We start from the raw sequence: 12,225 nt of genomic DNA on the forward strand, positions 1-12,225 counted from the left end.
TCTAAGGTCTTTTCCCATATAGCTAATAAGAGCAACACACACACACACACAAAAATCTCTCCCACAATTGAGGATGAAAATTAAAATGGCTTCTTTTTACAAACTGGGGAATTGTCCTACACTGCGTATGAAGTTAGAAAGATTGAGGATGATTTCTAGCACTTTTACTGAGATGCCACAACACTGCCTAGTGGATTTTATCATGATCTGCTAATACGTCACATGCTACAGATAAAGTCACATAAAGCTCCCTCAATAAGAATGGGCAGCTGTTAACTTCATCATTTGTAGAACTAATGTTCCAACTGCTCCTCTCTGCAAGCCCTTGCAGGTAATGGAAGGGCAGATCCTGCCTGACAGTAGCAGTTATTTGAACAAAGTTATTTCAATGGTCTGTGTGATAGATGTCTCCTTTGTTCATATGGAACATTCCATTCCTCCTCACAGCACTAGTAGGACCCTCACACCCACCTATGAAATCTACCTGATCGTCTTGCATACCTGTGCTGATTGTCTGGAATGCTTGACTAAGTTCAGAAACTGTTGCCACAATAATTTCTTGCTGTTCTTGATAGTAGGACAATATATCATGCACCAAAGTTGTGTGTGATTCTCAGACAGTGTCAACTTAATATTTGTTTGCAGTGCTGTACATCTGACCCTGATTGCAGAGAAAGATTCCTCACTCTACGAGGTAATATGCTGCCTTCTTAGCTATTCTAAAGACTTTGGCAATGTAACATTATTATTATGGTGGATCACATTGTTGGGCTCCAGCCTGTGGATCTCTCTCTCTCTCTCTCTCTCTCTCTCTCTCTCTCTCTCTCTCTCTCTCTCTCTCTCTCTCTCTCCCCCCCCCCCCCCCTTACGCATGCACGCACGCGCGTGCCCACACACACACACACACACACACATACACACACACACACTCTCTCTCTCTTTTTTAAGGCACTACTCAGTCTTTCTGATACTTATATCCAGATTGGGATTCACCATATTGGGTGGGGGGGGGGGGGGGGGGGGGGGGAACAACTGACAACAAATGTAAACAACAAATGTAATCTAAATGTCAACAACCATTGTAGGTGAATCTGTCAGTATGAAAACAGTAATGGTGCTATGTGTGTCAATAAACTGCATTATTAAAAGTCCCTAGTTTCTCTTTCCTTCTTTGCATGAATACAATTTACATGTCACATTTTATGCACCATCCTCTAATCTGTCACTCACAAAGACTGAAATGTGGAATGAGGGTCTTGAAATCTTCCTTCCAGCAGTTCTGTTTTCTTTTGCATATTTTTTCTTCAAAGGAGGCAGTAGTGATTTCATTTATGGGAACAAATTGTTGGATAGTTCTCAATCTGCCTGAAGAGCTGAATTTGTGGCCCTTAGCATAAATTTTCCAGCAATCTTTGTGTTAGTTGCATCAGTAAAAAAATGACTTAGCAGAAAGACCACCAATGTGTGTAAACCTGGTAATTACAAATATTTGTGCTGGTTTCAACTGCTAAGGTCTTGGTAGTGGCATTCAATTTTTTAAAATGCTTATCTGGCCACAAACGCAAACAATGATGTCACTGAGGGAAATTTGAGGCATATATAGCTTCTCTGCCTAACCTAAATTTACTAAAAATTACTTGAAATGGCATATCGGGTTGGTGATGTATCTTAAAGAAGAGCCCTAACTGTTATGTGTTCATGTAATGATGGAGCATTAATAGTCAATAGGAATACTGCTGTCTTCTCCAGTTCATTATTCATTCTCTTTATTATGTTCTTGATACCTTTCCCTTCCTTATTTTCCAACATTTTTATTTATTTTGTATCTATAGAAATAAAATTCCTTCAAGAGGTAACACTTTATTATATTTCTGAAAGAGTGCAACTTATTTAAGACATGGAATTCTCCACATGATGTGGATACACTACACTAAGAGTTTCCATTGAAAGTGTTCCACAGTTAAAATGTTACATAGATTTCAGATTTCCGATAATACACTTCAGGTCTTTATTTAAATACAATGGTAACACCTTTTCAAATGATCCTTCCTCTCTTTTGATCATGAAAAATATATTCGGAAAAATATTCAATGGTCCTGTCAACATTAAGCTGTTTCTTTTGAGCTTATGCTCTCTTTGCTGAGTGAGTGTTATTGTTTCCAAGAAAGGTGCCCCTGTTGCTGAGAGGAATAAGGATTTGTGAAGTGAGAACGATTTTGTCCCTATTAGCAAGTAGGGAAATAAAGGCCAATCCAGAGACACCTATATTATCTGGCCAAGCCAATTACGACTGAATATATTATGACATGTGAGTGTGGCAAGGGTCACAAGGGATGGTCACAAATATTCATTTTGCCTCAACAGCCATCTACCTCATTCAGTCTGAGGCTTTAGTATGGAGATTTCTACTATTCTCATTATCTACACAGGTAAACCAAGATCCCTGATTCCTGTTACATACACTGTTTCACTGTCTGCATGATGGTTCCTGTAGCCTGTATAGAGCTCACGGTAACAGATAATTGGTGGCTCTGACCCACACTGTGAAACCTAGATTCACCAAACTCAACCCAGTAATCCCCCCCCCCCCCCCCCCCACTTCCTACACCCCTCTCTAAGATACTTGACATCTGACCTGTCCAGGGGGCAACTGTACCTTATTGAATTACATGGCCATGGGAAGCATTACTTCCAGCCCCTAGCTGCTATAGTGGTAATGCTATAGCACATCCCGATCTGTCAAAAATCAATTATGCTATTTTACAGTTTAATCAACAATGAGGAAAAAAGTTTGGAGGTATGTAATATATATGTTAGATGAATGCTGTCAAAAAGTGTGCCGCTGCAAATCATAAGTAAACAATCTTTCAACAGTTTCAGCTATGTAATAAAACCTTAAATTGAACTTCTATGGACACATCCTGGCATAAACATCATTTTTACAAATAAAGGTTATTAAACTTATTTAAATGTAAACACAAACCATTCTTTTGATTTCGAAGGGCAGCTACAAGAGTGGGATCAACCTTGCAACTCAATCCTGCTGCAGATGCCATTTCACTAACAGCCTGAAAACACAAATTCCATATCTTTATTAGTGATGAGCAATGAATGTCTCCAATCTAATAACAAGAAAATTCATACAATCTTAATCACTGATGTATATTAGAAACAGCTGCATTAGATTACCCTTTAACAGGGGGTGTGATCCATTAACCTCTGAAATGCTCTGTTGTAATTTGGGGTGTTTATTAAATAAAAAAGGTTTCATTTCTAGACATGAGAAATATCCATATCTAATTCTTAGGGCCCAATTTGAGTAAGAACACAGTGAGTGACTACAGAATTGTGGACTGCCTTGTCAAGCTGTAGAATCATACATATGGTTCTGTAGCTTTCACAATAAATCATCAAGCTGACTCACTATTCAAAAGAATGATATATCAGTATCTAATACAGGATAGATCATATCGTGGGGAAATGATAAAGATGGGTGTTATAATGGGGAAATGATTATGTGTTCACAAAACACTCAAATATAGCACAACAATGGAATCAAATTGAGTGTGTAGCTAACAGAGAAACAGTTAACCAGCAAATACAACAGTACTGAAACATGTTAACATTTAGAAGCTTATATCAGCAGACAGCCACTGTGTCATCCACACCTAACACATGCCTGCCAATGAAAGTTACACACAAAGTGCAACAAAAGCATGTTAATTAGGTGATTATAATTACAGTAATGTTTCTTTATGTGATAATGTCATTTTTCCCTTCACTTTTTCTCACTTCACATTCTGCAGGGCCATATGTTGTTCATCTCTCTTCCTTTCACTCCAAACACATCCATAACCACACAAACATAACACCACAATGTGCCATCACAGTCTTCTTAGACAACAGAGTTACACGTCTGACATGTCAGATACAGAAGCTACCAAAGAGGTGTCTAGTAAGAAGACTGGCATGAGGTTTTGAGCCACAAGGGGAGTAAGTACAAAGAAGGCCAGTGACGGAGGTTACTGCTGTGAGCAATTTCTACATAGCAAGAACTACGTCCTCTTGTCACACCCAGAGAGGAATATACTGCTGGTTTCTTGAGATGGTAATCTGCTTGGGGCCTGGGCACATTTGTCATGCCTGCTCATTTTGCTTCGTGCCAGTGTAATTCTTCAACATGGTACTGCCTTTATTCTTTGCAATAGCGACACATGGTATGAACTTTAACCATGTTGAGTGCTACTGAAAATTTCAAATCTGAGGCATTTCATGCATTTGTGAGAATCCTTGGGAATACACTACCAGTCACTTGATACTCTTTCACCTCCACATCACCATTCAGGACTACAATGCATGCAGTGTGGCTCGTAAATCAGTGATCACATGCTCCCTGTCACTTTAATAACTTAAAAACACAAACTAATAGACAAAAAAGTGTTCTTCCATGACTAACACAGAAAAATTAAGTACCAATAAAATTCAATGATAACAACATAATACAGGGTGTTTCTGTCATTGATTATACATAATAATATGCTACAGGGTGTTTCAAAAAGATTTGTCCAATTTCACAAGACTATATCTACTATGCGAATAAAGATAGAAACTTGGGGCGGATTTTAAGTTCAACATCAAAACCAGAAGTTTATCTTGGTACCATCCATAAGTAGCCAGTTTATATGATTGCAGGTAGGGGTCTCCCAGATGCAGCTACAAAAAATATGGAAACACCACAAACACAACACATTACTATGCCTAAAACAGTGTAGGAAAACTGTACGCATTGAGAACAGCTGTCAGTCATCTATAAATGGATAAATACAGGTCCTGAATGGGTTTCAAAGGCATCTTACACCATTCTTCCTGTGAAACAGTGGCAAGTTCAGGTGACAATGATGGAGGTGAATAGCAATCCTGCACCCTTCTCTCCAAAGCAGACTACAAAGGTTCAATAATGTTGAGATCTGGTTACTGTGGTAACCAGGGGAGACATGACAATTCATACTTGTGCTCAGAAAACCATTCCTGGATGATATGAGGTGTTTGAACAGAGGCCCTGTTGTATTGAAACACTCCATCAGCATTGGGGAACAAACACTGTACTATGGGATGGACCCAATCAACTGAAATGCTCACATAAGCCTTGGCAGTAATGTGACCTTGCAGAGTAAACATGGTTCCCAGGGAATACTGCAATATGACATCCCAAATCATCGTCGCCAAACCCCTGCCATGTCTCACCTTCGTAAACTTGACCAGAAGTTGGAAACAATGTGAAAGAAGACTAATCCGAACAAATGACTTTCTTCCATTAGTCCACAGTCCATACGCTATGGCTTCAGTGCCAATTTCCTGTTATGGGCAGTTGCATCACTGACTTGTGGTTTTGGAATTCCAGCTAGCCCTCCAGTTCCCACCTTAAGGAGCTCTCTTTGTGTTGTTATAGTGCCGATATGGTTTGCAAGGGCAAAATTCAGTTCTGCAGTGACTTTTGCAGCTATCATCCTTTTATTTTTCATCACAATCTTCTTCAATGCCCGTCCATCACGATCTCTCAACACACATTTTAAGCCGCATAGTGACTTAGCAGATGAGGTTTTTCCATTTTCCCTTTGTGTGTTATTAACCTTCAATATGGTGACTCTTAAACCACCAAACACTTCAACTACCTCTGTTACGGAAGGACCTAGCATACAAACACCAATAATCTGCCCATTTTTGAAGTCCTTAGCTCCATACAGCTGTTATGAATGCAACTGACACTTGCAATGTATTGAGGACACTGCATTATTGTCATTTCTAGTCAAATACAACAGTGCAGCCTGCAGGCTTGGCTAGCATTTGCATTTATGTTCAAGTATGCTTTTCTCACAGTGTTTCCATATTTTTGTCCAACCCCTGTAGATGACTCACTCACTCGCTCGCTTACTAGAATCACATACCTGGATATGTTGGAGAGCTGGCATTTTTCACAACTGAAAAAAAAGTGTTATTCAATGGGATGGAGCACCACTGCATTGGCCCCTGCATGTAAGAGCATTTCTTAGATACAAGCCCCCTCAGCAATGGATCGGCCATAAGGAGCACATGGCATGTGCAGTGTACCACTGGTCTGCAACGTCACCTGATTTTATTGTATGTGATTCTTTTTGTGGCGGTTTGTGAAAGACTGTCTATGTGCCTACCCTTCCAACAACTTTTGGTCAACCACAATGCAACAGCAGTGAATGCATTAACTCCAGCTGTGCTTGTAAAATTATGAGAGGAATTTGACTGTTGTCTAGATGTTTATCATGCATCTGGTGTAGTGCACATTGAACATTTGTAAAAGACAAATGAAAACTTTGATCCAAAACACACATTATTGTAAAAAGTATCTGAAGGTTGTATGCGCATGCATATAGAAGACACATCCTTGCACAACCATATGGTTTGATTGAAAATAAGAATATTGTATTCATAAGCAAGACCTTATTTTCATTAATGTGGAAGATACAGACTTCTGAAATTGGACGAATCTTTTTGAAACATCCTGTACTACCTTTGGACATAAATGCACATAACCTTTCCAGTTCAATAATTCTCATTATCACTTTCATATTACAATGTTTCACAACTTTAAGTGATTCTATTGTATTCTGTTTACATAAAATGTAAGTCTTAAACTTCTTTTCACATCCCAGGAAGGTCTAAAGAATATGATCATCTAATGTAATGTAATGCAATGCAATAATTGTGATATCCACACACACAACACTAAAACATAAAAAAAGATCTGCACTAGCTTGTACTGAACCTAGCTTAGGCCTAAAGATGTGTGAAATACACAGCCATAAAACTAATTAATAATCTATCAATAAAAATTAAATGTTTGAGAGACAACTTTAATGTTTTAAGTGACCACTTAAGGTCTTCATCCTGAACAACTCCTTTCACTCTTTGTAATGTGAGCAGTACAGTTCTCAGTCGTTAAAATACTGTAGAAGAAATAACCAATATTAAACATGTGAGATCATCAAAACCTCTTGTAAAAAGCTGGCACATCATAATATTAATGTCCACAATTTTCATTTATTCACTTGATATTTGTACTAAAAGGATGAATGGTGACATGCAAAAGCTACAACATGATTCCTTGTGCATGGAAAAGTAATATCACAAGCTGTTTGTGAACATGGAACAAGTGCTGTATGGTGTTAAAGTGTGTTCCACACACAGCATCAAGTCACATCACAATCACCATCATCAAAATCATAATCTTCATCACCACCATTGCCATAATCTGCTAGTTTCAGCAGTAACTACCATCATCAGTATAAACAAGAGCAAGATTTACTGGAAATGACATTCAGGTACTGAAGAGTATCCACAGACATTTGAAGCCATGTTGTCTACACTTGTTGCCACAGATACTGAAGGGAGGATACACACAGTGAATGCAATGATCAAGTTCATTTCAAAGATGTTCAATTGGATTAAGATCTATAGAATTTGGCCACCATGGGAGCACTCTTTAGTTTTGAACATGTTCTTCCAGCCATTTGCAGAAACTTTTAACCCTGTAGTATGGCACATTATCTAGTGTTGTGGCTTGACAGCAATTCTGATCGGTCACTAGGGACTATGGATATCTGCTCCTTCCAGTGTGGGCTTCTACTCAACTACAGAGTCACCAAGCAGCGATACCCCCAGGAACTAGCACCCAGCACAGAGCTGATCAATTTTTTAATACTGGACTGGCAACAATAAATGATTAACTTGTCAGTTACTCTCAAGGTTGTGGTATTTGCCCTCAACAGTGATCCACAAACCCTGGAATGGCTACTGTAGTTGAAATCCAAATCTGGAACTGCGACTGGGACTTTATTACACTTCACTGGCTATTATTTTTGATGGTAAGCAGAATACTCTCTCTCTCTCTCTCTCTCTCTCTCAGGGTTGAATACTTGTTTATTACTCTTTATTGTCTAGTTATTTGTAATGTCATATACCCTTGTGACTGCATTTAGGGCAAATAAAGTATCAAGAATAAGAGATAGAAAAGATTATCTAACTGAAAGATATTACCCAACCAAGGGATGTTAACTATGGGTGAATATCAAAGGGCTTGTGACTGTGTCTAGGACAAATGAAGTACCTAGAATAAGAGAGAGAAAAATTAATTTAACTGAAAGACAGTACTCTTCCCAAGTAACATATAAACTATGGGTGAACATAAAATCTGAGGACAAATTTGTACCCAAATCGAGCAAGCATGCCTTCTTTGTAGATGAATGGTACGGAAATTTTCTTTAGACTATAATACCGCATCCTCATAATTGTGTTTTTCCACCATGGTCACAGAATGATTATTGTCCAATCTTTCTCCCTGGATGTGATCAAAGCCCATCTGTCCTATGAAGTAGAAAACAAAACTCATCAGAAAATGCTACCAGTTGTTAACAACCAGCGGTTCAGTTTCAGTAGTGCAAATACATTTGTGTCTTTATACCGAGTTTTCAGAACAAAGTATGCAGCACTATTTGCTGAAATAGTGTCGTAGGCATGACTTTCTCCTGCTCCATTACGATATTTCGCTCATACACTGTAGAATATCGGTGAGCTCTCAAACCCCACCATAAATAATACTGTTAACAACAGGCATCAATGGTAAGTGGAGCTCTCCACTGTTCAAAATGGTTGTTGACTTTAATGACACTAATCTACTTATGACACACTTTTGCAACAGACTCATGCAAATAAATTTGATGTTTAAGAAATACTGCACCCTTAGGTCCATGGCCCAGGTGTTATCCGTTTCGTAACCCAGACAAAATGCCTCCATTACCAAAGACAGCAGTGAGTGATATGCACAGAAACTGCTAGTAAGTCCCTCTATACACCTGCTTTGTCACTAGATATCATGTGAGATACAGTAGATATCATGTGAGATATGTCATGAGCTCCTTGTTGCAGGTTTCACAACAGTGTCACTAAACAATATACATTTGACAAGTAACAAGGTAGGAAACAGGACAAAAATTTTTTTTAATAACACTTGCATAAAGAACCATGCATAATCAGAATGAACCATTTCACAAAACTGTCAATGACCAAATAATAACTAAAACAGAAGATGTGTCAAGCATTTCCACACTGAATAATTGCAAAAATGTGACCACGTAAGGTGAAAATTATTTGCTTTTAATCACAGTATCTTTTTGAGTACTTCATTCAGTTTATTCTAGCACAAATTTAAATCTCATAATTTCAAGAAAGTCATGGATGCCCCACTTTGTATCTGGATTTTTGTTTTGGATGTGAATGGTAAGATTTTGTACAGTTGCTTACGAATTAAAAATACTCAAATATCTGGAAATCATTTGCAGGAAGTGCTAACAACGTAACTATAAACTGAGTTACACTTACATGAGATAAAACTTGAGCTCAGTATCTGGGAATCTCAAACTAATGACACACAATAGTGTAACTACCTTAGAGAATGATGTATCTTATGGAGATGTTGCTCTGCAACTGAAGGTCAAGGAGTGCATGACTAAAAATATAACCTACACAAACAAGGAGAAAATTTCTCAACCTGGTAATGATTATTCTTAAAATTTTCTTAGTTTCCAAAGTGGCTTATTTTACATCAATGCACTTTGCCAAAGTGAATAGATTTCATCTCTGGATTGTGATTTCAGGTCTGCAAAATACCTATTTATGGCTGTAAAAACAATCTGTGTAGCGATTAAACACTTCTAAGGTACAAAAAGTTTTGCACTTAGGAATGTAATACAATATGGTGCATTTTCTTAATATTTTCATCTTTTGTTGTAGTCTTGTGATTTCCTTGGTGTGGATCATCTTCAAAGAGAAGTAGAGCTACTTTAAAACTGAGTTGTCAACTGCTTACATGTTAAAAATTAAGAAGCAGCCTACATGTAAACCATCACCAGCTTTTAATTAATCTTTATTAGTGATAAACCATAGCACAGTATTTCAGTTTATCCATATGAACAAAACACCCATTTAGTTTTAAAGATCATACACATACAACTATTCTGAAGGTCAAGTGGGGACTGGACTGACAATATTATGACACATGTACCAGCAAAGAAATATAATTTCGTTTACATCCATACAACACAGGTGCCTGGCTGAAAAAGTTGATCTTTATCTTTACTGACAGTACACACTGAAAATGCTGGAGAAGGACCTCAGTAATAGAACAGGGCTTATGCGTGTATAAGCTATCTTTTTCATACACAACATTTACAAGCAGAATAGGAAGGGGTTCAAAAACATATCGGTTCCAAATATCCACAGCTGTACACTTAATAATGGCTTGTAGAGTGTAAATGCAGATGCTGTGTTCTGTATATTTCAATGCATTCCACATCATGAGTAGTTTTTCTCACAAGCAAATAAAATAAACAACTCTGCACGTTTTCAACATTTGATAGGAATGGAAGATGTTAGTCTTCCAAAAACTTCCTGCTGCTGTCAACCAGCTGAAAAAAGATATTTACAAAGATAAGAGAAAAGGTGATGGGAAACAGTGAGAAGTCCGGACAGGAAAATGCCTTATGTGCAATATGATGATGAAGAAGAAGAAGAAGAAGAAGAAGAAGAAGAAGAAGAAGATGATGATGATGATGATGATTATTTTTGTATACCGCCTGGAAGGCGGCACGTGGGTCTGCTCCTGAAAACAAAGGTAGGCCAAAGCTAGGAAGCAAGGAGGAGCAGGTGAGGTACAACTATTGGCACTGCAGTGTGAAACTAAAATCACCTTTACTTAACTTTGCGTACAAGTAGTGGTTCGCCGACTGTGAAATAGAAACAATGTTGCTAGATCGTCTTCTTGGAATCAAATGGGTAGAATCTGCAGTGGCACTCGTAGAGCTCAACAAGGCCGGCTAGAGGGCGCTGTCGTCGGTGTCTGTCGTAGCGCCAACATAAGAACTTGCACCTACGCTGTGGCACCGTAGCTATCGATACCACAATGATAATGATGACGATGATGAAGTGCAAGACCTTTTAAATGCATAGCTAGCCTGACTAGTGTGCCACCTCATCAGCCAGTAATAGAGTGGTCACACACAATTTGTCTGTCTCATCTCTCTGTCTGTACTTAATATTTAACATTATTCAAACAACTTAAAATCCTGAACTTTCTACACAATACAATTTATTTGTTGATCACAGTTTTATCAGAGATGAGGAAGAAAAAAGGTTTCCTCGAGTAAAATTATTTTGGGAACAATTTGCTTGGGCATTACTACAGATTTATTAATTTTAGATAACAATGTGAAAATATGCTGAAATCCAGGATAATTTTGCCAAATGAGCAATTTATTTTTCTTTCATTAGTTCCAGATCTAAGTCCATCTCCATGCTGGCAGTCAGTTTTAAGGTAATTTACACATTTCTTTTGAAGGAAAGTGTTCATCTAAAATATACAAAGTACAAATTGCTTTCTGTGACATATGCTGGATCATGAGACAGTCTAACAGGGTGCACAGAGCAACTTTCACTTTGTGCCACTATAATTTTTTCTTGTTTTTATATTTCTACACAATTGTGAGAATCTCAATCCATTATAAAAATAATACTATTTTCTTTTTAAAAAAGAATATTTCAGTTTAAGCACTTACTTGTTACTACGTAAATAGAAGAAAAACTACTAACAGATCTGTTTTACCCAAAACACTTGACATTACCTGAACAACAGCAACACTAACCATTGAGTCTCCACTAGGAAGATGGTTATAAAAATCAAGTATGGAGCTCAAAAGAAATGGTATTCTTTCTTCTAGAACATCTACTAAGGCTGATTGTGCTAACTGCCGAAAACTCAAAATCACCCCCACAATTGTCATCCTTTGCAACACATTGTCAACATCTAGAAAAAAAAGAAGTAATATTTTCTTTTAGTTTTTTTACATAAGCAGCTTACATTGAAAGTAACTGTACTAATTAGTTTTAATTATTAGTTATTAGAGATTTTTTTCACAATATTACAATACAAGAAACCAAAGATGAGATTTACTGCCACACAGATTTTATGTTTATTGGTACCAAAATTTAAGAGAAGTTATTTAAATTTACAGTATGTAACAGGATAGCAAAGAGTTTTTACATTTTGAATGACAATGAATCTATTAAATCAATAGCAGAACTTCTATTTTACAGGTTTTTGGCCTCAGATTTGAAAAGTAACACTGAGCAAGGTGGCAC

At 37.5% G+C, this 12,225-nt stretch overlaps 1 protein-coding gene across 2 annotated transcripts in view; it reads right to left on the reverse strand.

Moving 5' to 3' along the window:
* LOC124555789 (membrane-associated protein Hem-like) overlaps positions 1-12,225 on the reverse strand; it is a 160,333-nt gene that overhangs the window by 10,737 nt on the left and 137,371 nt on the right. Inside the window, exons 17-18 of one of the 2 annotated variants that reach the window (XM_047129850.1) lie at positions 11,730-11,890; positions 2,984-3,068 (exon numbers count right to left, since the gene is read on the reverse strand). In XM_047129850.1, the coding sequence (XP_046985806.1) occupies positions 2,984-3,068; positions 11,730-11,890 (246 nt within the window). Of the gene's footprint in view, positions 1-2,983; positions 3,069-11,708; positions 11,891-12,225 lie in introns of both variants that reach the window. The other variant, XM_047129849.1, reaches the window with a different exon arrangement.

The sequence above is a fragment of the Schistocerca americana genome, chromosome X, assembly GCF_021461395.2.
Source record: "Schistocerca americana isolate TAMUIC-IGC-003095 chromosome X, iqSchAmer2.1, whole genome shotgun sequence".
Classification (NCBI taxonomy): domain Eukaryota; kingdom Metazoa; phylum Arthropoda; class Insecta; order Orthoptera; family Acrididae; genus Schistocerca; species Schistocerca americana.